At 36.3% G+C, this 25834-nt stretch overlaps 2 protein-coding genes across 2 annotated transcripts; both read right to left on the bottom strand.

Annotated features, from left to right (window-relative positions):
* Nucleotides 1-12: 12 nt before the first annotated feature.
* LOC145674586 (uncharacterized) lies at nt 13-6662 on the bottom strand. The gene has a single exon (XM_081744784.1). It carries the CDS (start codon nt 6660-6662, stop codon nt 4215-4217), a length of 2448 nt encoding a protein of 815 aa, XP_081600910.1. The 3' UTR covers nt 13-4214.
* Nucleotides 6663-6747: 85 nt separating this feature from the next.
* Nucleotides 6748-22524, bottom strand: LOC145674587 (uncharacterized). The gene is made up of 5 exons (XM_081744785.1): nt 22393-22524; nt 15108-15307; nt 11966-12131; nt 9378-9517; nt 6748-7083 (listed from the first exon to the last, which is right to left on the bottom strand). The coding sequence occupies exons 1-5, from the start codon at nt 22472-22474 to the stop codon at nt 6748-6750; spliced, it is 924 nt and encodes a 307-aa protein (XP_081600911.1). The 5' UTR covers nt 22475-22524.
* Nucleotides 22525-25834: the final 3310 nt, after the last annotated feature.

The following is a 25834-nucleotide window of genomic DNA, read 5'->3' as shown; positions in this document are numbered from 1 at the left end:
GTTTCAGTGTACATCTGACACCATCTTCTGAGAGAGGAAATAAGATGGCAAATAATGGGTAAGGAAATTGAGAAGAACTCGAAGTATTCAATTTTGTAATCCATTCTTTTCCCATCCTATTTTTCTCTATCTAAAGATGCTGTCAGGTGTACAACCAGACTGTTAGACAAGATATAATTCTAATTTGGATACTAAGAATTGCCCCAATTAGATAAACTAGAAGTTTTGAAGAATCAAGATTCACTTAATACAATACACATATATACACGGTGATTCAGAACTCGAATTCGCAGGAAAATGAACTTTGAATACCCTGGTCCTCGTAAAGTCCTTAAAACTACAAAGAAAAACGTTCTTCGCAGGACAATCCGCCTCCACCATATCCGTTACGTTTCAACACAAAACTATGAAATATTCAAATTTGAAAGTTTTACTCCCTTGAGCGGAATATGGTACATCAACTCTGTCAATCATAGCGTGTTCTAAAGTTCATTTCCTTACGACTTCGGTATGCATACAAGCAAGAAATATATTGATTCTAGTAAGGAGCATGTAAATGAATATCAAATGAAATTAAATGCTGATTCATTTCACATTCTAAATTCAAACTTGAAAATTTAGTGGCAAGTATTTGTGCTTAAACTGATTCACACAGAACAGGAATCAGAAGAAAACAAATATATATATGTATTATTCCATTAGACGCAGATTTACTGTTTTACTGATAATGAATATATTATATAACGATTTATGGCTGATTCGTTTTATTATTAATGAATTTAACACTAATGCTTTATTGTTGTAAGATCATATTGCACTTATTTTTAATTTATTTTCCACATTCCTAATACTGATACAATAAATCATTTTCAACCAAAACTGCTAAGTTTTTTCTTAGACAGAAAACCAAGAAGAAAAAAAAATGAGTACAACTTAACAAATATACACAATTCTTTTGAAACTTGGTAACCGTTTGCATTAAAAATGTAAATAATATTTAAAAAAATACAAAACTAGTTACAAGACTGCTTTTTTTAAATGGAAAATTTTGTAACTACCATGTAGTTCTTTAGTGTCAATACCTACATCATAATAAATGTGTTTCTTCCTACGTTTGATAAATAATACGGAAACATGCATAAAATAAAGCGTAGAAGATTGAACTGAATTAGTGTTTCGCTATGTTAACTGAATTTTCCTTATCATTTTATTATTACATATTTTTCAAAAAGCTTTTTGGAGTTGGTAGTGCGTATTTCTAATGTCATTTAATCTCTCAATTTTTTTTTTCTTTCTTTCTAAAGTGTACCGTATATAACGGAGTACTGAAAAGTTTTCAGAATAGTTTTGCAGCTCGTGAAGTTTAAGCTAGAATGATTAAACACCACCAAGCAATTCCTCGTACATCCTTTGTGAGTCAGTGCCCTAAGCGGCTTTGTCCTAGGAAGTCGCATTTAGTTTTTAAGCGTATCTTCCCCCAGTTATGCGCTGAGTAACAGCGAAATTGAAGGTGACGAAATTTATGAAACTAGGTAAAGCTAGAAAATCTGCTTCAGAAACACATGAAATGTTGAAGTCAACATTTGGAAAAGATGCTTTAGGCCATGGTCAAACGTAAGAGCATGTTAAAAGTGACAGAACATCGGTTGAAAATAATGTCCGTTCAGGATACCCGTCAATCGGCATAGGATTTTGTACCACGAAGAGAACATGGGAGGATTACTGTAAAGGCTGTGTAGAGACTTGCTGTAAAGACTGTGAAAAAAATTATACTACTAACTTTCCATCGGATTTACCCAACTCTGCACCGTGTAACATTTTCTTCTTCAGAATGGAAATCAACTTCAAGGGCCGAGGATTTAACAGTATACAACACTCAAGCGAAACTGCCATCACGAAACACACGAGTGGAAATATATGCAAAAATTAAACGTGATCTTCTAGCACCAAGTCGCTTAAGCATTGACCACCAAGTGATGCACGAGGAGCCATTTGCCGGAATTTTACTGTACAGACACTGCGGAAACTGAGTACCCCATCATACACAAGACATTATTTAACATGATAAACGCAAACAAAAATTTACATTAAATGCCCACACAGACTGGATTACAAACGACACAATTTCACGACGAAAATTTTCGTTAGAAGTAATTATTATTATTTTACATTTTCTGAAATTATTTTCTTGGTACAATATGCATTATTTGCATCTAACAATAATACGAAAGTATTTGCTAAGCAGTAATAAGACTTGTAAGAAAAGGCACAAGAACAAATAAAATACTTAAATACAAGGGACAATAATTAGAACCATCGTTAGCGTAACGTTTCGTAACACCTAATATAAACGTTACAATACGAAAGAATATCTACTGATTCATGTTCTATCATAGGTTCGCTACATGTTTCCGTACCTATCTCTTAAGAGTTAATGGCATTTGATTTTCGCGACGTCACGCCTGTGGTTTTCATTCCTTAATAGTATTCGATTTCTCCTAGAAACTTTCCTTATTTTTATAAGTTTAAAATAAAATGAGGAGACAAAATGTATAACAAAGAAATTGGGGCAGCTCCTGCAAGTATCTACATTTTAAGGAGTAAAAATTTTGTTAGTGCACCAAGGATCAGAACAGGAATCGTCAGGCTGACGTCCTAGATTCAATCTTACGTCCAATAGCATATTTTCAACTCTAAAATTAGAACAAAGTGTAGTTTGAACTCAGTAAAGGTTATAGTAAATGGTTTATGTAATTCAGTGAGATTTTGAATGAAGAAATATTATGACCACTAGCAATGTATTTGCAATCAATAAAAGCTATTCTTTTCGACGTACGACACATCATACTACCATATAATATTAATCGGAATTTAATGGCATCATATGTTTTTCTTAAGACGGACACCTTCCCAAGATACGGTTCTTGACTTTGACACATTTATATTAGAATTGCAGAAACCCATTAAAAACTGCTTTCATAAATATATTTTTAGTAGTTTAAACTTAGTGTCACATGACATCCTTCCCAATTAAAAAAAAAATACTTAGAATTAAAAATGGCAGACAACGATTTACCTTCCTTTCACGCAATATTGCTTAACTTTTGTTTTAAACCCATTTCGGTAACACTAAATCCTTTTTATTAGCAAATCCAAGTTACATTCTTATGAAGGAACCCGAACCCATACAAACTTTTGCGACTGGGTACACGGATTCCTTTTCCAAAGCGGTTTTATATATATCGGGTGTAAGGAAAAGGTAGTACAGGCAGACAGACTTGATTCTACAGCTAAAACGATACGAAAATGTCTTTATAAAGTTGCCCTTTAAGGCCCCCTTTTGGAAGGGAGAGACCGGTAAACTTTGGTCGATATGGCAATATCGCACGGGTTGTCCGTAACAACACTTGATAGCAGCGACTTTGGAATGGTGTTTATCGTGGAGTAGAGGAAAGTGCCGTACTTCAAACGAAGGTACCTAACTTCAAAGCTCTTTGTCATTTTTCTTTTTCTTCTTCTTTTTTTAAAAATAAAAGTATGGAATATGGGATGCAGCAAAAGGTCTGAAATGTGGCGGGAAAATGTGAAGAGATGAAAACGTACATTTAAAATGTCAAATTGAATAAATGTCGTACAAAAAGAAGCTTTCTGTGCCCAGATCATGACAAAACATGCCGTTTCAAATCTAGCCATTTTGTTGTTAAAATTAAAAAAAAACTGATTTAAAAAACCTTAGATAACGAAGAAGTTTAAACTAAACTCCAAAGCCGATATCACGTGTTTCTACAGAGTACCGCAAGGTGTTACCTCATAGTCCAAATTTTACCCGTCTGTCACTTCAAAAGGGAACCTCGGAGGACAAAATATCGTAAGACATTTTCGTTTCATTTCAGCTGTAGAGTCAGATTCTGTCCAAGCTGTGCGATCTTTTCCTTACACTCGATATGTAACCTTTTTCTATTCCGAACAAAAAATCAGTATAAAATTTACATAGAACCAACCATGTTTTTTAAAAGTTTAGTTCCTACTTCGGTGGCCATAGGACCATGCAGGCAAAACATCTAGTAGTACAGGAATGTATGCTTCATTGCAAATGCTTTGCTAGTGGATATAATATTGTTTGACTGAAAATCACATGGATTAAGAAACATTTTCTTATGCTCGAGCCCTATTACGATTATGTTAGAAAACACTGCCCCACATGCAACACAAAATCATACCGAAACAGAAACATATATGTTGTCATTATCGATTATCTTATAATACGTAGGAGGCCCTGCAAAATTCAAATTTACTGGTATGCAGATCCACTCTTGCGTGAAAGACAAATGATATGCACAGTAGTGACTGTCATAGCCAACTGTTTTCATTTTCTTACATAGAAGGAAAATGTGCGACTCTTCGTCTAACAAAATTTTTTTTATATTATAAAAGTTTAAACCATCTTCATGAATTTCGAACGCTACCATGCAACACTTGAACACAAATCCGTTGTATATGCACCAAGCTACTGACCGACAAAGTTTCAACAACGAAGGAGGTAAACACATTGAAAACAATGGAAAATCCTGATCTTGTGAAAGGTATATCTTTGCTCCAGGTCCAGTTTCTTGTTGAATATGAAAACCGTTTTTCTGAAAGAACTTATAACATATCTGCAATTGGTGTTTCAAACCTATAGTTTCTAGAACATTCTTTCGACAATAAGCAATACGGGCAGCAATCTTGGACGGTTGGTGTTTGGATTCATACCTCATACACCATGTGAAAACAAGTGGTCCTATATGTCGCATTAAACGTGGATAGTGAACCATATGATGATGCTTAGGTTTTAATGTATCCTGAAAAAAAGATTTGTATATCTCATGATGTTCTTCAATTAATGTACAAAGTAATTCAGAAGTGTTTACGTGAATAACTTTTGATGTTAATATGACTGTTATTTCTCTTAGCAGAATATAAAATTTCCAAACGATATTTTCCTCGGGGATTAAGTCACCCATTATCAAACCAAAGTACCTTATGAGAAATAACATTTCAGCAGCAGACAAGTTTAATTTATTCTTTTCAAGATTTTCAGAAGATAAAGGTGCCGGCTTATTTACGTCATCTGACATGCTTGCAAAGGCCGAAATCCTACTGTTTAAAATATCCATTGTGAAAAGACGTGTTTCGTTGATGTAGTACTTCAAAATATGCATCATATCATAGTTCCCCACCCCTTCCAAAAGATCATGCATCACGTCCACACTGTAATTTTTGGTAACATGAAAACTCGGCAACATGTTCCAAGTGCTATTCTCTTTTACTCCTGTCTGTGAAGCATCTCCGAGAATTACATGTAGTTCATAATTCTCAACGTCCCGCAAATTCCGGACGTTTTCTCTTGACTGCGCCTGTAAATCTGTTTTTGATGTAAGGCAAAACCTGCAAGGGTACTTAGCAGAAAATGACTCTGTAAAGCCAAGAACGGAATTCAATCCAAGATTGTCACCTGTAATAACACACAACTTAAAATAAATCTGTACTTCTAAACCATTATACATTACACATATACCTTCACATTCTAGGAAACGCAACTCTTCAATAAGAATTGAAAAGGTTGCTTTATTACCGAAAGTTTTTCTATCATTTGAATGAAAGAGTAAGGCGAGAAATATGTTCTCTAGTTTCGCGAAAAACTCCGGTGGAATACATGCAATTGTATAATAAACTACCCCTATCTTTTTTGTACCAGCATGCCCACTTAAAGGATTGTTAATTTCGTAATCGTCAAAGTAAAGAAATAAAGGTAATATCAAACGATCATCAGAAACCGTTACCTCGTTTCTCCAATGCAGTCCTTGCACACTACTGAAAAGTACTTCAGTCTCTTGTTCTGCACTGTTCTTGAAGTGGAGTAACGTTGACAGAACATTCGGTAACTCCAAAAATCGTTTAAGCATTTTTCGCATAGGCACAAACTTTCCAAGCACTTGTAATGTTTCCACCGAAACCTCGCCTTTCTTTCTCTTTGAAGATAATTTCTGTCCAATAACATAATCAATTGGTTTTATCAACCTGCCCATTGTCTCTAACATGCCAAATCGCCTATATTCGGTTTCCAAGCTATAAAATGGACTGGATATTATACTAAACATGTTCATTACTTCAGTTACTGTATTATCATCAACATGATTTCCTCGAAGCGTTTGTAAAATTTTCTCTCTTAGCAGTTGCATCACACTACCGCCCATAAACCCGTGTACCCAGTCGCAAAGGTTTTGTATATGAGTTCTGGTTAAGTTACATTGACTATACAGTTTAGTAATAAAAAGAAGGGCTTCCTCCTTTACAGCCTCACGGTAATCTTCAAGAGAAAGGCTTTCCACAGAAGTTTCAATTGGTATATCACCATTATCAGTCAACTGTCTCTCAACATTGATGTGACACACCTCATTTTGGTATCCACGAAAAGGCTGGTTCCCATCACCACCCGTACTTGTTCTTTCGTGTTTCAGCAAGTGTTTGCGGAATGAATTGGCGTTATCAAATTCGCGTCCACACAACGATTCCCCACAACGAAAGGGGCTCATGGCACCTAATTTGTGACAAAATTTTAAATGAAGTAACAGAGACTGACTCGTTCTTAAGTCACTATGACAAACAAAACACTTAGGCATCTTCTTACAAACTAAAAAGAACGTATATACATGAAAAAACTATTTTACAAACTAAATGATTAACGGAAAACAACCTTTCCCGCCATTACACCTTTGATATTTCAGAGATAAGCGTGTTCACTGAAGGAAAATTCTTGTCGCAGTCATTTTCAATTTTGTACATATGTTTCTGCACAAATGTCCACACCTGTTCCGATTCCTTCGGATATTCTGCATCCAGTACTTGAAACGTCTTGAATGTGCTATCGATTGCTTTCAGTGGAGTTTCAACTCTGTAGAGATTATCCTCAATACTCACGTAGAAGGCTTGAGGTTCATCTATTTTTGAAGCGACAACGACGGGCATGGGCTGCACACTACATCCAAAGCGCTGCATCTTTAGATGATGCCTTTCTAACTCTGTTTGAAGATCGGACGCTTCCTGTAAGTCATGTACACAGAATTATTATCACGTTACACACCTATTAACACGTTATCAAATTCCAAAAACTACAAATACACGTATAATTAAAATGAGCTTGTATTTTAAACACGAGGTGCACCAATAATATATATAGCAATGCAATTAAACTGCTACCAACTGTTTTCAGGCATTCTTCTATACTAGAAATGTAATGTAATGAGGTCATAATTGACGCGAGTCACTTCTACGCGATATGAAATGTCTTGAAAACTAATATAGGTTAATATGACAGTATTTCGAATGTATTATTATACCCCTTGAGTTGTACATTTTTAATACCGTTCATTGTGTTTGTATTATCCGATGCAATTAAGAAAAGTTCTGGAAAAATTAAGTAAAGTTCCTTAGAGGAATCTACCCTTTAGTATAAGGTTTGAGAATAATCACAAAGAAAACAATCTGAATTATTGCACTTATAAACTTGACAGTAGTTACGTGAATAGATAACTGCGACATCAATAAAATTGTCCTAAGCTTACACTTAATGGTTTACATTTACAGTAATAAATATTTCAATTAAATGTGGCAAACTTGGAATCACATCCAGACATAAAGTAAGCACGGATATTTTAAAGATAAATTTAGATCCTGTACGTCAATGACCGCAATTCTTGACGTTACAAATCTCCAGGAAGAAGAAAGAAAAACCTTTGCGGAAATTTGAAAAGCAAGGATGCTACAATATCAATGAATTAGTTTTTAAAATAATGATCGCGAAAAGGTTGGTGCCGTTCCCCTACGTGCTGTTTAGTATTTTTATAAGATTGATATTACACACATATCATTACCTCGAGTATAAACACTTCTTACTTATTTATGCCATAAAATGAAGAAAGGAGTGCTATCATAGTTCCAATATTTGAAGGGTTGAATGAAGAACATTTTTAAAGGCACTGGGAAAAAGCTGTTTTGAGCCAAGTAAACATTTTATCCATGACCATAAACATATTTAACCTCTACTTATGTTTTAGAAAGTTTACATAGCATTCACCGAAAGTTTTACAGCATTTTTACGTTTACTATTGTTATTGGAATATAGGGTTTCATCACGGGAACTTCATAAGGCATAAACCTACAGTGGAACCGAAAATACGAATAACATCCTAAAATCCCCTCCCCCTTCCTCCCGGGAAATCGAACGCAGTCGCCCAACAAAGGAGATAAGTGTACTAGCAACGAAGGAGTAACTTTTAGGTCGGCCTTAAGTTCGTCACGTTTGAGGGATGTCGTCCCTCGGAGAGCACACAATCCGAGAGAGGGGAAGAAAGAAAGGAATGGATGGGGAAGGAAGCGGTCTGGGACCTGTGTGTTAGGTACCATCCCGGCATTTTTAGCATCGTTCACTGTGTTTATATTATCCGACGCGATTAAAAAACAAAAAAAACTCACTCAACCCAGGAAAAAACACTCAGGATGATTGGCCTGAAAAAGCTGTTACACTTCTTTGATCGAGTGATCCCACCGGGAATCGAACCCAGAACCGCTCGCACCAAAGGCGAGGGCGTTAGCGACTAATAAATATTGTGTTTTCCTATTTTATGCATATTCCTTTCTATCTACACAACTTAGGTTCACGATATCTTCGTAAGATACAAATCGCGTCACATACACCGATATATGCTTTACTAATTGCATGAAGAAGAGTCATGTATATTGCAAAATATGGTTGATAGCTCACTCCACCAAGGGCGTGCTGTCCCGAGGGGGCCTTTTCTTAAACAAACTTTTTTGTTTCCATGTACCACCAATATGATCCTCTTGATATGGTATGGTAATCATATCAATTGAGTGCACATCAAAGATGGAGCGGGTCAGTGGCTATGGATCACGTGGGGATAATTTTGAGTATACTTTAGTGGATCTTGGGTTACATTTCCATGTTCCACTGTTACGTATGACTACCCTAACCCAACAGTAACAACTGACTCATTGTAGTCCTCAATATAAAACATTCCACTTTGATCCACTCTCGACATATTCGGTCAGTAGGTCGAAGTAGATCAGTAGATCATGGTGACACGTGGTGAGTCAGAGTGGATCGTGGTTTGATGAAAATGGTGTTTGCTTACACAATATTTTTGTTTGAGCATAGCAGTTTTTCCAGAAAAGCTGATTTTTTTTTGTTTGTTTGTTTGTTCGATAAGGTTTCGTGCAATGTTCTCCATTCTCCAATCACTAATTAAATGTTAATGACATATTTCGTGGTAATCAAGTGTAGATATTAATACATTATATTACATAATGGTACATACTCTGACATGAAAAAGGAATCCTTGCTGTGCCTCGTATTTGGAAGGTTTCCATAATCCACCTCCGTCTTTCCTTTTGATACACGTGGTCACAGATGGGAAATATCTTCCAAGAAGTATTAATATTACGACTGTTCTGGCATCTGGAAAAGAATGAAATATCAAGAACATTTGTAGGTAATTAATTTACGCTTATACAGCGAGGTCCGGAAGTGGGCGTACCTCTAATTGGTATTTTCTGACGGTTTTTGGTTTTACCTACATTTGTTTGGTAACACTGCTTGGCATTGTCTGGTAACATTCCTTTGCATTGTCTGGCAACATTGCTGTCCATTTGTTTTCTGCTTGGTAACAGTTATCAGATCAGTTCCTGGCCGCTGGATTGGAAGAGGTTGTGCATCCAGCTCTTTGCCAGGCCTCCAAGAAGTCCCGATCTGACGATATCAGACAATGCTCCCTGGGCTTTCATGAAGCAACACGTAAGAAACACTCGATATCACACAACGCAGGAATTACGAGCAGCTGTGGAACACGCCTTCACCCTCGTTGACTCCGGAGTATCTCCGCAAAACATCTGCCAGAACTTTGTGCAGAATTCAGTTGTGTTATGACATGGATGGTGATCATACCTTTGTTTACGACTCTTACGACTCTTACGACTTCAAGGTAGCTGTGTACAGACATTCTACCATAACTAACACTATACTGTTGAAACTAAAGGGGGGTACGCCCACTTTTGGACCACTTTATACTAATTTATTTGAATGTAAGTGCTAACTTTCTTACTGCATTCATTCTCATACCTGCAGAGGTTTGCTCTGTGATACGCAATGAATACTGTATATTACTTTAAGTCAATAATCAAAGAAAAAAGGAAATTACATTTTGTAAGCAATGGACAGCAGTCTGAAAAAAACACACACAAAAAGTATCATCTTTTGTAACTACACCCAGATTCGGCAAAGGGATAATGCGATGTTTCTTATATGCAAATATTGGGTCCAAATAATGGTGAAAACTAATCTTAATACGATACTTATCTATCGCCTATAAGTACGTGTATAAAAGCTGTACATGAAGTATATTATTTCAAGAACCAAAGGTTAAAGTCAACGTATGTATTTCTCTTTGGGAAGTTGCAACAGATACGGATAAAAAGAGATAAATTGAACAGCTTAATGAATCAAAATAGGCAATTAACAACAAGTTAAAGACTACACGCTGCGGAAAAGCTCTTTCGTCACAAATTCTAAACATTAGTTTCATTCATTGCTACAAAAGGGATTTCATATCTGCTTATTAACCCTACTGAATCTATCTTCTTCATATACTGTTATTCAAGTAAATACTGATTTCAGGGATGTAAACTGGTCACTGAAGTCAGTATTTCAGACTCTTTGGGAGATTAAACGAAAAATGTTCAATTACTACACAGCAGTTGAAATATTTCTCGTGATCTGAGCTCAATAATGAAACAAAAGAATAACAGAGCTTTTTTAAGTGCTCGATATGTTGTCGATTTACAATTATCATTTATTTTTCTTCTAGATTTTGATTTATTCTGCTCGGACTTACGACTAAAAGGAGACAAGGGAAAATTGCCGGAGCAGCTGTAATTGATCTTTTCTTTGCTTACGGGAGTAGGCTGAACAGTGTTGCGTTTTAATAATTATAGTGAACAATACTTAATGAAATAATAAACAATGTGTACACCATTTCTCCACAGTCACAACTTACTTCCATGCACTTCGATAAATTTTATTATAATTAGCAATTTTTAAAAAAGGGGGCAGGAAGGACTCGTAAACCTTATTCGCCTTCTGTGCAGATGGTATGGTAAAAATCAATACTGGATAATGAAAGTGTAAGTGTAAAGGCTAATATGGAACAGAGAAACAAAAGAGAACTTCTTCAGAAGGGAATTTGGAGGGGAGGGGATGAGAGTACAATGCTGTGACACTTAAAATGCGTCTTGATTTGTATATTTGAACAAACTTTTCTTATTAGATTACGCAATTTCTAGTTTCTTACTCCGATTATTCAAAGTATTCAAATGTTCTCGGAGGGAGTGACCGCCCCTCCCTTTAATCCGTCCGTGGTGTCATTCGTTTGGCTTTTCGCTACTAATTCAAAATGCTTTCCGAAACAAGTTGTCTTCTTGTGACAGCAGGGGGTGGAAGAAACAAACAAACCGTGAAAGGAAGAAAGAAGTGGTTTTGGGCTCTTCCAGTCCAGACCATTCTAACCACTGAGAAGTGAGAATCACAACGTGATTTTTCTGGTAAGAGCGTCCTTTTTAAAGCAGCTAACAAGCAAACAGATGGTCAGCCCTCTTCCCTCTGCAGCATACTTTTTATTCTCTGTTGCCAAACTTACTGAAGAATATATTGCAATTAATCTAACGCATGTAACGTAAATTGGAGACCGTGGTTGGATTTATATGGGTCTTGTCTATTTGTATTAAAAATTTCAAGTCATTACCTACAATACTTTGTTAGAAATTACCATATTAAAATTTACATGTTTTCAAATGGGAAGTTAGAAACATAAGCGAAGAGGTAGAAGATCCCCTTAATAAGAAAAATAATTACCTTCCCTGATGTTCTCCTGCAGCAAAAGTTCTACTAATGTGGCTCCGTCATTTGTTGTTTGTTTGGTCGTGGTAAGTATATGCTGAATCTTCTTTAAGTCTGCACTCCACGTTGAAAAAAATGTTATATCTTTCCCAGGATATAACTGGCCAAAATCAATGTCGATCTGAAAAGTAAAAGAAATTGTTGTCACATATACCTAACGCTGTTTGATGATATAATGTTCTATGCTTTCTTCTCTTTATACAAAAGTTTGGTAGTATAGTTTTCTTTGAAGTTCATTAAATAATCTTTGTTTCAACAGAGCGTTTTTAATCAAGTTATGAACATCAATGGCATTCACCCCACTATAGTATCCATTTTCAGAAAATACTATGTCTGATTGAAAAAGAAATCCCAAAGTAGGCATGTAAAAAACAATTACTTAGAGTGGAACTGATAAAATACACGCAAATATAAAACAAACTTCCAAGCGCTTTCGCATTTATGGAGTCGTCATACAGGGACGCAAAGACGAAAGTGGAATAAGAAATAGAGAAAGACACAAGGACCGCACCTATACCAACAGTGATTTCTCCACAAGGTTCTCTACTTTCTCGTATGAGTACTTGACAGCAGTCACGTGATCACATGACCACCATAGCACCTAGCAGAAATATGGCAAAATGAAATGAAATCTTTGAGTTTTACGTCTCACGGTTATGCCGGTTAGGCTAAAAGAGACGGTAATGATGAGAGATGAATGAAATGGTGGAATGAAGAAAGTGGGAGAACCCGAGAAAACCCACGAGCACGGTGTTTGTCCACCACAAAGTCCACACGGCGGGAGCAGGGTTTGAACCCGGGACCCCAAGCACCGGAGGTGAACGCTCTACCACTGAGTCACCGCGCCCCCCCCCAGAAATACGGCGTAACTCGTCTTACTCTGTATCTTTCTTCTTCCACTTTCGTCTTTCTCTTCCTGCCTAACAAAGCCATAAAAGGTGAAAGCTCTTACAAGCTTTTTTTTTTTTCTTAAATCTTTGCGCGCATGTACTGCACGTGTATTTTATCTAATTTCTGGTAACTGGTTGGTTTTTAATTACACAAAAACGTGTCTTTAACGTAAGCTTACATAATTCTGAACCTTCTGCCGCTGATGCTGGTATATTTGTAAATTAAAATAAACTATTAAATGTTTTCATAGGAACATTATCAACAAGAGTGAGGATGTGGGGCTGATCGGGGAGCGGGCTGGTTAGCGTAGAGGTTAATTTATTGGCATTGTACGTCGAAGACAAAAGATCTATTTTCGGCCCACTCGCACTTTTTCACTCTGATTTTTCATTATTTCTGAATCTATACAGGATTTGGTGTACTGAAAATCCGGTTGATTTTCTCAGAATTACTAAACGTTCTACCTGCTACAAGATGCACCATCTCGTCCATCAGCTTACTCACAGGAAAAAATTAGAACCGAAAAACTCCGAAACATAGTGCAAGACAGGGTACAACTTCATACACCGAAAAACACTTATAAACTCTCTCGCCTCATGCTAGGTGCTTTTTTTGCAAAGAAAAACTGCCGTGTTCGCAATTTATATATAGCATCAGCATAAGACCCTTATGTTCATGATTTTTTTTAACTCATTAAATTTTGTTACGCGTTTTTTTTTTTTTTTTCATTTTCCTTTAAGTACAGTTCGTTCTGTGATACGGAATTACACTTCCATAAAATAATATAAAGGTAATATATTTCTCAGAGGATTGACCCTCTGAAACAATCTGGTATCTATCAAGTCGAATGCAGTTAAGGACAGAGATATACCTTGGTGAAACAGAGATATATTTATTAAGACTAGAAGAACCTGTTAGAGAATCAAATCAAACCGTCATTTCGGGACTTTCGCTACATTTAGGGCTCTCAATATGATATTCGTACTCGTAAGTTCTTTTATCTCTTTCATTTACCAAACTTACAATTAAGTTTACATTTACATTTTTCTGCTATCTTTAAATACATGTAAAACTGCTGCACTGTGCGCTATAATTTAAGTATTAAATTGCAAACATTATTACATGGATAATTATTATATTTTTAAACATTGTCTCTTTTACGGATTTTTTTCTTCCTGGAATCATCTGAAATGGATTACAATTTAACGTTTCGTTCAGAATATTAATTTACTGCCGTTGAAGAAAGTATGTGCATTCGATTTCTTGGTTTAAGTTTAGCGTCTCGTTCAGTAGCGAGGCTATATGAGACGTGAACCTACAGCTTAATGTCGGATCGGAACATGAGCTTCCGCCGGGAATCAAACCCGGGTCTATCGCGCCAAAGGCGCGTCACTAACCACACAAGCACTGAAGACCTCGTATGTGCACTCGAGTTTGAAGAAACTAGGAGGGTAACAAAGAAAAGATTTAAATCATTAGTTTCCTTGTTTTGTTCTGAGTTAGTAATAGTATGACTGGGTTTGGAAAAAGCTTGCTAATATTTTTTACGAGTGAATTAAACGTACAAAATTGTTTTCATTTTTTTCTTTCTTTTGCGAAGCATCAACTTTTACACTTACACATTGACACGGACTAATCCTTACAAAATGCAAGTACCATAAGTAACTGAACGCAAAAGACAAATTTTAAAACATTAAAGTGTAATAATTAAAATTACATCTTCCTGACAGTTTCGGTATATTCCTGACACCATCTTCAGAGAGGGAATAGAATGGGAAAATAGTGGTAGCCTTTTCTCATTCTATTCCTCTATTTGAGGATGGTGTCAGAAGTACATTGAAACTGTTACCAAGATATTTTAATTTGGGTTAATTTGAGTTTAACGTCCCGTTCAGCAGCGAGGCTATATGAGAAGTGGACCTACTGATTAACGAGGAATCCGAACCTCATGAGCTCCCGCCGGGAATCGAACCCCGGTCTCCCACGCCAAAGGCGCGTATATTTTAATTTGGGCACTGTAAGGTGTTTATATTTACAAGTAAAACAGTTTGCTGAAAAAAATAGTGAGTATTATACCCAACACTTTCTCTACCGATTAAAATCGTAATACGGTTGACAATACACCTATGAATACGGTATTACAGGTACAATGATAACAAAGTACGATTATATTTGAGAAAAATAATAAGATATCAGTTATTTCTACCTCGCTATCACTAAAGGTACTGCCTTCTGAGCTGTGTGACAGGAAAGACACAGGGGATGAAGAAGTAGGAGATTTCATCTTCTGTTCCTTGTACAATTTATATTTTGATATAAATTTCATTCGTGGTCCAACTTTAGGAATTAATTCCTTTATTGCATCTACAGTTAAATTTTCGAATGCCTCATCATAGATTTCTTCCTCTGAAATAATAACAAATATTTGTTCAATAAAATACACACATTGCACAAAGCTCCTATTTAACGAACAATATAAAGATTATGTCGGAATCTAAGGTACACGATGCTGGGTGAACATAAATTTTGAGCTCCTTTCGGGACTCGAATCCGTCACTCCTCACACCACAAGCGCTAGGCAAAACAAACTGGATGTGAAGAAGCTCTAAGGAAATAAATAAATATGAATAAAACTTCCCTGAAATAAGAAAAAAAATGAATCCTGCAACTCTTCATTCTTTCAATTTAATTTTATAAAACGACATGATAAAATTAGGCAGATTATACAAATATGTTCAACTTTTTGTCACGTCTTAGCTATGTTCTTCAATGTCATTCAAACCGGTTAGCATCTTAAAATATAGGTCCTGAGCGACATCTTTCCCATATTCCTATCTTTCAGTTGTGGGTCAGCTTCTTTAAGCCAAATGGCTCTTTTAAAAAAAAAAAAAAAAAACTATTCGGAAATACAGCTTAGTTATTGCATGTACAAAAAGTATTTATCCTACTTGGAAGTTGGGATACAAATAACTGAAGGTCTGTCCTGAAGAGGCAAAGTAGAACTAAGGAGGTACTGTTCTGTGCCTTTTCTCTTGATATTATTTCTTCATTTGTTTGGTCTTTCGGAAAATCTTACTTTTGATGACTTCAATATGTGAATGGAATGAAGGATCTGTCAATGCTAATGAGGAAAGCATAATTACTATTGCAAAAATATCTTTAATTGAGTAAACAGGAATGAAGTATAAATATCTAGCTTCATCTACCACAGTTATGCCCTGTATGTTGATGGAGAAGAATCAACAAAGAAACAGCTGCTAAATTAAGAAAACCAAAGACAGGTCTTTTGTAATGGAACACCAAATCTTGGGAGTTACAGTTATTGTGATCTCAGAAATAAGCTGAGAAGAGGTAGAATATGCTTTAAAGAAAATGAAGACAGGGAAAGCAACTACAAGCTAAAACATGGGTGCTTAGGACCAGAAGTTGTCCTACCGCATACTATGGGATCTAATGAAAACAGTTTACAGACAAGAGAAAAATGCCAAGTCAGTGGGGAGAGAGAGAGAGAGAGAGAGAGAGAGTAGTACTGTATCTATATACAAAGAGAAGGAAGATGTACAAAATTGTGAAAATTACCGAGGAATCAAGCTGATGCCACATACAATAAACACTTGGACGATGAAGATTTAGAAAGAAAAACAACAGTTGAATCCATGCTACAGATGAGTACAACTGATACAATCAGTGGCGTCATTAGCTCTTAAATATTAAGGGGGGGGGGGACACATGATATATCTCACATGTGCAAGTTATTTTCTCATTACATATTATGATTTGGTTTAATTTTATCGAAATAAATTAATGATATACCGTAACTCATGCAGTGCAAATAATAATAAAAAAAAATAAAATACTGGCCAGCTGGTAACTTTATACACGACACAGAAAATTACGGGGGGGCATGTCCCCGTCACGCTAACGACGCCCGTAGATGCAATCTTATTAAAGCAAACAATGGAAAAGCGTCAGGGAAAGCAATAAGGATGCAGTATTTACTGAATGGGCAAAGACGTAAGAAAGAGTACCAAGTCAGGAAGTTTGGAGGTATATGAAAGGAAAATAGAACTCCAGTAAAATACAAGAAGATTGTTCAAGATCCGTATACAAGAGCTAGTGTCCCGGTAAGAAGCAGTGTAGAAATAATACATCTTACTGCATTTAGAGTTGGACTGCACTATGGTTCGGAAGTGAGATCTCTATCTGGTAGCCCAAAACGCAACAGCCCAATACGAGCATAACCTAACCGTAACTACCCTACGCCAGAGGTCACAAAACTATCTGGATATGTAAATCCCTCAATAATGAATAGGCACGAAACGAAAATAATTAAAACGTAACTAACTCAAGGAAGCAGTCACAAAACTAGCTGTGTGTATTTTTGATTATTATCTATCAGAGTTGGTTGGTGTGATGGTTTAAATTTTTAAAAAATCCAATTGGTTTAAGCCAAAAATATAAAATAAATGGTTCACAGCCAGAGTGAACACAAATTATTAGCATCTTTATTCACTTCTAAGCAATTTAAATTAGGACGCTGTACTTCGGATGCAGTGAACTACTTGAATTAAAGTAATCTTCTGTAATCTGTATAATCTTTTGAAATTGTCCATTTATATAAATTATGAAATGAAATATTTAGTTTAACGTGCCACGTTTATACACCGAAGCTAAGAGAGACGGTGATGATGAGTAATGACTGAAATGGTGGAATGGAGAAAGTAGGAGGAAATGGGAGAACCCCGAAAAACCTACGCACACGGTGTTGTCCGACAGACGGCCCACTGGCGCGAGCTGGGATCGAACGAGGGACCCCACGCACCAGAGGTGAACGCTCTACCACTGAGCCACCGTGTCCCCTTATTTCAATTTTAAGTCTGTAAAGTGATTTCACTTATGCAGTTGTCCTGAAGTGACGGAAAATATGCACAAGTATGCAAATCGGTTAAACATATTTCTATCACATGTCCTAAGGTTTAGTCTATAAACTCATCGCCTTCCTAATCAAGGGATCCCGAGTTCAAGTCCAGGTGAAGAACAATTTCTCTTGGATGTAAACCGAGTAGTGATTCAGGTCCAACCTTAAACTGTATTTCCCGTCCTTCATAACCTCACTGTTGAATAAGTATATATGGACCAGACATTTTCATTAATATGTAATCTCAACAAATAAAGTTTAAAGTGGAATAACGATGACCCCTACTATTTTTTTTTTTTAAAAAGGAATAAAGTAATTTGAGGGTACTGGTGCTATTGAGCTCGATTTCAACCCCTTTAGAAAAAACAAAAATGAAATCTCTAAGTTTTACGTCCCACGGTTATGCCGGTTAGGCTAAAGGAGACGGTGATGATGAGAGATGACTGAAATGGTGGAATGAAGAGTAGGAGGAAACGGGAGAACCCCGAGAAAACCCACGAGCACGGTGTTTGTCCACCACAAAGTCCACACGGCGCGAGCTGGGATCGAACCAGGGACCCCAAGCACCGGAGGTGAACGCTTTAGAAAAAAACAGTAACCCGGTCAAACTCGAAGGCAAATGTCAACTAGCTCTGTTTTCCTCGCAATCGATGACTTCCAATTCCAACATGTGCAGCAGCTGTGCGTGTTACTGGACTAGCCTTCGGCTAGCTGGAGGTCTCGCACCTTATAAACCCACAAGTATGCCAAATGTCATCCGCAGATGTTCAGGAAAAGTCTAAGCATTTTGAGATGTAGAAGATATGATATTAAATAACTGTGAGTTTTCAGTTTTCTAAAATAAACAATATATAAATAAATAAAAATAAAAAAATTAAAAAATCCCTCTATAACTAGATATTATGTTTGGTCAATAACTTGCATATCGCTATCAAAAGCTTGCAAGCATACCGAATTTCAAACTTTTGTTCCAATTTCAATTACCTAAAACATGAGATTTTATGTCCAAAACAAACATACATTTAAATAGCACCGGAAATCTTTCTTTTTATTTTAGAATTACCCTAAAAACTAAAAATATTTACTTTTGATATTTTTTGTGAGTTACTTCCAGAAGGCTACAAACATGCCAAACTGCATCACTCTAACCTTCGGGCTACATCATTTAACTTAATAATTTTGGGCTGTAGAAGGTATCTCCATATAAATAACAAAGGAAGATTTTTCACTTTCCCAAACAACCTCACTGAACTAGGAAATGTATAGTTTTGGTGATTTACTTAGTTAATTTTATGAAAACCCTACATGAATACCGAATGTAAAGTTTTTACTCAAATACAATTTCCTAAGACTTTTTTTTTTTTTAAAGTACACCGAAATAAGATGGGATTTTTACTCATTCTTCCTTTTCACCTACTAAAAAGAAAAAAAAAATCCTGTATATTTTTCTCTGAAGGCTATATGTATGCCAAGTTTCAACTTCACACGTCAACCGCCAGTTCCATTGTTTTGTCAGTTAATGGCACGATGAAAAGTTTGAAACTTCCGGCTTTTATCCTAACTTAACGTACGCTCTAATGCAACGTGTGAACCAGATAATTGCTAAGGAGAAGTTCTAGAACACAGGTTCCCCATATAGATTAGCAAGGTTGGTTCCTTTCTGTACCAAAATTTAAATTTTATTTCACAGAATATTGCTAGCGAGCGTCAGCAAGTGAAAGCGGGTTAGAAGACCGCAGGATACGTTGTTTTCTGTTTTTATTACAGCTAAATGGGAAGTGGGACATGTGTTCTAGAACCTTGTAATTTCTATGACGTTTATATTTTCTTCTCGCTTATTACAAAGCTAAGGCATTACTGCCGCATCGCCGGACCAGTATTAAAATCGAAAAAAAGTACCAAAATGTACTGTATACGGATATATTTCGTTGGACTACATTAACTTACATTAGATTACCTCGCATTAGGATAAGGGCATAAAAAACTACAGTGCAAAAAACACAAACCAACTTGTGCTAGGTGGCCACTAAGTGCACGAATGATATCTAACCGAGCCAAGGTAGGGTGGAGCTAGCGGACCAGCGCGGTAGTGTGCCCGAAAGGAGCAGGCGCGTCAGCGACGATGTGTACACGCGTAAGCGAGGGTACTGAAAACATCTGGTTTCCGCAATCATATACATTTCAATAGCAATTGCCATACTAATAATGCTTTACTTGCAAAAACAGAAGTCACACCTTCAAAATCGTGAACAAGAGTTTCTTGGGGTTTTCTTTCCTTAAACAAGTACTCAGCTAAATAGCCCTCTAAATAGTTTTCCTTCTTCCCTGACGCTGTAAAATAATACGCTCCCTTTCCTTTCTGTATTTTCAATTCATTTCCACATTTTCCACACACCGTCAACCTTTTCAGTATACTGGTCTTTCACAAAATTTCAACAACTGTCGCTCGTTATTTTTGAACAGTTCTATGTACGTAACACACGACATGTGACAGCCTTGACATACACGAGCTATTTTCATACTCCTCTTCGCGCCACTACATCATAACAACTATATCTCTCCGCGAAATGGTCCATCCACCTCCACATACAGTGTCGCTTACAACATCAAAAATAACCAATTTCTTCATTTTTACTATTCCCCTTACATGACTTTCACTCATTCTTGCTCATAAACAAACAAACAAAAAAAAAAAAAAAAAATTCCAACTGACCCGGCAAATTTTCTAAAACTGTTCCGGTGATACACCAGTTAACCCCAAAGCTAAATAAGCTCCCTTTCGTGGGAACAATCACATACAAAATCATTATGAATACTTGACTAATTTCAGTAAACTGTGAGATCAACTAAGCTTATATATTAGTTTCATTAGATCATGGTCCCTTGTACGAAGGTACTGAATGGTTAAACTTAGGTCAAGCTTCAGTACTGCTGAATGGGCTGACTGGTAAATAATTTATGAACTACTGGTACATCATTTGAGGAATTAGTTGACCTCTGACCGAGTCTGATCGGGTTAGATCACTTCTTGAGGTCAAAACCGAGCACTCAATCCAATCAGCGCCCCACCTTTACTTAGTTTTAAATAGGGACTTTGTTTACTCCACTTTAATTTAACCTAAATATATTTAAAAAAATGAACCGGTTGAAACAAAATATCGGATTTAAAAAGAAAATGGTTTCTGCAAAACCTGTTATTTATGTGCTTTGAAGTTTGACATCACCATCATGAATTAAATTAAAAGTGCAAAGGTGGTATCACTTAGTGTAACACAAAGAGAAAGGCCTTCTGTAATAATTTGAAAGCGACAGAAGCACACTTAAAAAGCATTAAATCATAACCTATCGTGTTTTCTTTTTGCTACAAATACCTAAACTAGCCTATCTAACCATACTTTCACTCGCTGTCGCTTGTTCAGCATTAATTAGTAAAAATTAAGGGTGAATTATTATTAAAATTCTTGATCCCATCTGTACTGTTTGTAGAAATTAATAAGGGCACAAAGTATAACAATTAAGGGGTCCAAAGTTGGACGTCCGTTTTCAGCAAAATTTTGAAACTTGCACGGAAGATACGTATAATTTGATCGTTTGTGTGCTTGATAATATATAAAGATAATACAACAACACTCTCTCTATTTGTTATATATAATTGGTTATAAACATGGGACTACTAAGCGAGCGAAGAGAACTACCTCGCGCAAGGCAACCGAATAGTTGCATTGTGGGAAAGTAACGAGCATTCATAATATCAATATTGCGGGTAATATACCGAATCGGTGTACGGGATGTGAACTGACAGTGTTGAATTTCGTGAAGCTCCCGTCGAAGGGTACTTCTATTATAGATCCTAACGTAACCTAACCTAACCTACACTTTCTCCCAACTCGCGAAATTGAAAAATTATACATTTTAATAGCTTTTACGCAATTTTGGTAGAAAAGTATCGGACGTCCAACTACGGAATAAATGCCCAATTAAGTAAAACTCAACGTAGAATAATCAACATAGGATCACTATGATCCTCAAGCATCGAATCGTTCTGCAAAAGCTTAAGCCTCTTCCAAATAGTACGAACTCTCACATTAATAATAACCTTTCTCTCAACTTTTCACACAAACATCTTACAAGAAGTCTTAAATCATTATTACACCTTATATAATTTCATCTGTACATTTTCGGGCTTACGTTTAGATTTGCCCCTCCAGTTTCCAACCTACGAAAATGCAGTTAAAACCTTAAAAATTGTTAGGTTAGGTTAGTTTAGGTTACCTGGTAAGACTTTAGTTAGACTAGAACACTGACTGAAACAGGTTCTAATATCGTTATTCCGAGTAAAAACGGGCTAGAAACTCTAAACTTACCCTCAATTGCGTGAACACATCGTGTCTCTATTTTAAAGTATTTTGATTTGGTGATAATAAAAATAATATTTTGGAAGCGTCATAAATGCTTAATAATACACTATTTCGTACAAGGGAATTTTGTTGCTTGTGCGCAATACAATTCAAATAAACATTTAGAAATACATATCTTCAATTTACATATTGAAACTTACTGACTATCCACTTACCTTGAAATTTCATTATTAGGGTTTCTAAACCCCAGTCTTTTAACATAGTTTCGTAATTCATATTAACTATAGAATCTATCATGGCGGCTACATGACAACTCGTAAAAGGCGGGATTTCGCATAGTTGCCATAACAAGAGTTTTATATTGTGATAGCCATTCTAACCATAATGCTATTGCTATTTTAGCAATACTAAATAATCTGGTTATATAAACAATATGCATGATATTATTAACCATACTAATATTAGCAATATTTTTTTCTTACCACAGCCATACCAAAAAAATAGGTGTTGTATAAATAACAAATCAGTATTTATACATCAACTATACTATAGTCAATATTAATTTACCAATTAGCAATACTCATCAACAATGCTTTTATTGTCAATTCAGCTATACCATTTTTTAGAGTGCGTAATAATAATAACAATAATACATTACTTTTCAATGTGCATGAAATAAAATAATTCACAGGTAGAAACCATTATAATAAGTGAAAATATAAGTTGCCTATATTAGTTTTCAGTCAACAGGTGGAGAACCGATGAATAAGAATATTGATAAATGTGAAGTTGTTACTATTATTAAAACAAGACACACAGGAGAGAAATTACACAAGTTAAATAACTATACTGGTTCCCATGTACCAACATCATTGTCCCTTGTTTTGTGTATTTTGTGCTGTTGTATGTTGTATTGTATGTTTGTAATTTCTTATGTATGCATTGTACTAATAATATGTTTATATATTTCAGATTGCAGAATAAAATTAAAGGATAACAAGGCCTGATTTTGTATCAAGGTATCAGGCATAAAAAAATAGCCCCCACACCCAGCTTTTGGGAAGTGAGAAAAAACGAATGAGTAGAGAGATAAAAAAACAAAAGAGATAGATTAAAAAGAGTTAGGGCAGATGCGTCTGCTAATAAGTCCGTATGAACACGGCAAAGGCAGGGGTAGTGGAGGAATTAAAAAAAAAGCCGTAGATAGTCGAAATAACTGATCCATTGTACTAAAATGAGGTCGAAAACCTGCTTGATGAATAGGAAGTAGATTATGAGTTGCAAGATGAGCGTGCAAGCGGCGGAGTATAATGCGTTCTAATATTTTGCAAAGACAACTGGTGAGATGAATAGGGCGATAGGACTGTACGTCAGTTGAAGGTTTGTTAGGTTTATGAAATAGAAGAACTTTCGAGTATTTCCAGTCGATTGGAAAAAATCCAATTCGCAGGATGAAAGTATATATGGCGCTGAGAAAAAGTAGAAAAGCAGGTGATGCTTGCCTGATGAGAACATAGGTAACATAATCAAAGCCTGGTGCAGTGTTTCGTTTACGGAGCAATGTTTGGCGAATATCATCTGGTTGGATCGGAGTGGTAAGTTGATTATTGGGCTCTAAAGAGTGGCTGATAGATGGGCGCAGAGAAGCAGATGTTGGATCTGTACGTCGGTTTATTGAATTTTGTAGGCGCTGCGGTGTATGCCAACCAGGAAGAGGTGTAAAAATATCTTGAAAAAAATGAAGCAAACGTATTCAACCGACAATAGTCTTGCAGAAAATATCCAAATTCAATCTTTCTATTTGGAACAGGGCGAGAAGGTAATGCAGTATTAAAGAGTTAATATTACAAACTGGGAGAGCGCAATGGGCAAAAATAAGGAAAAAAAAAGTCTTCAAAAGTTTTCTACTCGCCATATATACTGTTCGACGTGCAAGTATGTTAACGGACGGCGTGGCAGAGTGAGTAAAGTGTGCAACTTGTATGCAAAGCGACCCGGGTTCCATTCCCGTTGGAGTCAATCCTCCTTTGTTTTTTACTTCAACTAATAAAGTAACCGTTTGTAACTATAAATAAAATATTAAGCCACCATATGTTTATAATGAATAAAACAATAGAAATTTTAAAATCACTTGTAAAATCTTTCGATATTCCATGTAAACTAGCAAGAAAATTTAATATATTCCGTAAATATACCGATATCACGATTGTATTATGGTTACGACAGTCAACGGCGCCGATTTCTCTGTAAATTTGGGAGGGGGCATTTATAAAAAATACATACAACAATACATATAACAACAAAAGATACATATAAAAATACATATTCATAAAAATACATGGGCCCACATGAGCTTGGGCTGACGCCCCCCATGATCTGCGGCCGTGACGGCAGTCGTTGTGTAATAAATGTTCGTGTCTACATCTGTTGACAGTGTGCGATTTACAAAGAAGTTGAGGGGGAAAATCCCCTTTGCTAATACTAGGTGTTGCTATAACTAACGCGGATTTCCCCCTCATTCCCCTTGTAATTTTCACACTGTTAGAGATGCACGCGAGACGCGAGAAGTCCCGTCTCGTCTCCCATTTGCGAGACGAGACACGAGACGAGAGTGAAAATTTTATGCGAGACGAGACTAAACCATGCGAGACGAGACGCTAGACGAGACTCGGTTAAGTCTCGCACGAGAAGTCTCGCGAGACTTCTCGCAGTCTCGCAACATTTATGAATTACTTTTAATTGTATATTTAGTGATTTTACATTTATTGAGTTTTGCGTTAATGCCTCCAGGAACAAAAAAGTGATTAGGGCAATAGACATTTTATGAGATTTATTATTATGCAAGGTTGATTTTCATAATTAAAGCCTTCTTTAGTTTCCAAACATCATAAAAAGCGAATTGGAAATTTATTACAGCATCGATTTAGGACTTTATTTTGCGACACAAACTCACACGCGGGCGCGCACGAATACATGAACTTCTGTTTTTGGTCTGAAAATCGAACAAGACTCCCTATTGCTGCGAAATGTGATATTTCTGTTCTTTCTGTCTTTTCACATTACTACTAGCGATTAATGTTGGGGGATGGTGGTGAAATCCCTTCTCGTCAAAGTTTATCCCCAGCCCGGCTCGCAGAAATAACCTATTTTTAGTTAGATGCCTCCGGATAGAATGCCTCTCAGCAAGCGATAGAATGCGATTACAACTGAGGTGTTGAAGTATTAAGTTAGAAGGAAACCGCGTTCTTGTAAGGTCAGCATTTTACTTAACTCAAGATCAAAGGGCACGTGGTCTGTGTCTGTGTGGTTTGACACCAGTGCTGTGGGGTTAATCAAAACTTTTCAGGTTTTGATATTTTGGCAACACTGCAGTTAGTTCAACTGTATGATCTGGAAATTGATCCAGAAAGCTTTTTCGTATCAAGTATAGTTTGCTGGATATTTTGATTCTCGCAATTGTTAACATATTGCGTTATCCACAAGTTCGTTGACACAAGTAATGTTATTCCTTGGTGGTTGGTGCAAAGGGAGATAGGCGACAATAGATGGCAGCACTGTTCTCCTCAGTAGCGTAGCCAGAATGTGTGTTTGGGGGGGGCAAGTGCTGTTATAGGTATTATCAGTCAGAAAAATAAATGTACGCCTATTTTTCGAGTC

Source organism: Thermobia domestica, chromosome 17, assembly GCF_964235325.1.
Source record: "Thermobia domestica chromosome 17, izTheDome1.hap1.1, whole genome shotgun sequence".
NCBI lineage: Eukaryota > Metazoa > Arthropoda > Insecta > Zygentoma > Lepismatidae > Thermobia > Thermobia domestica.
Note: the sequence above shows the minus strand (reverse complement) of the source record. Positions and strands in the feature narration are given on the sequence as shown.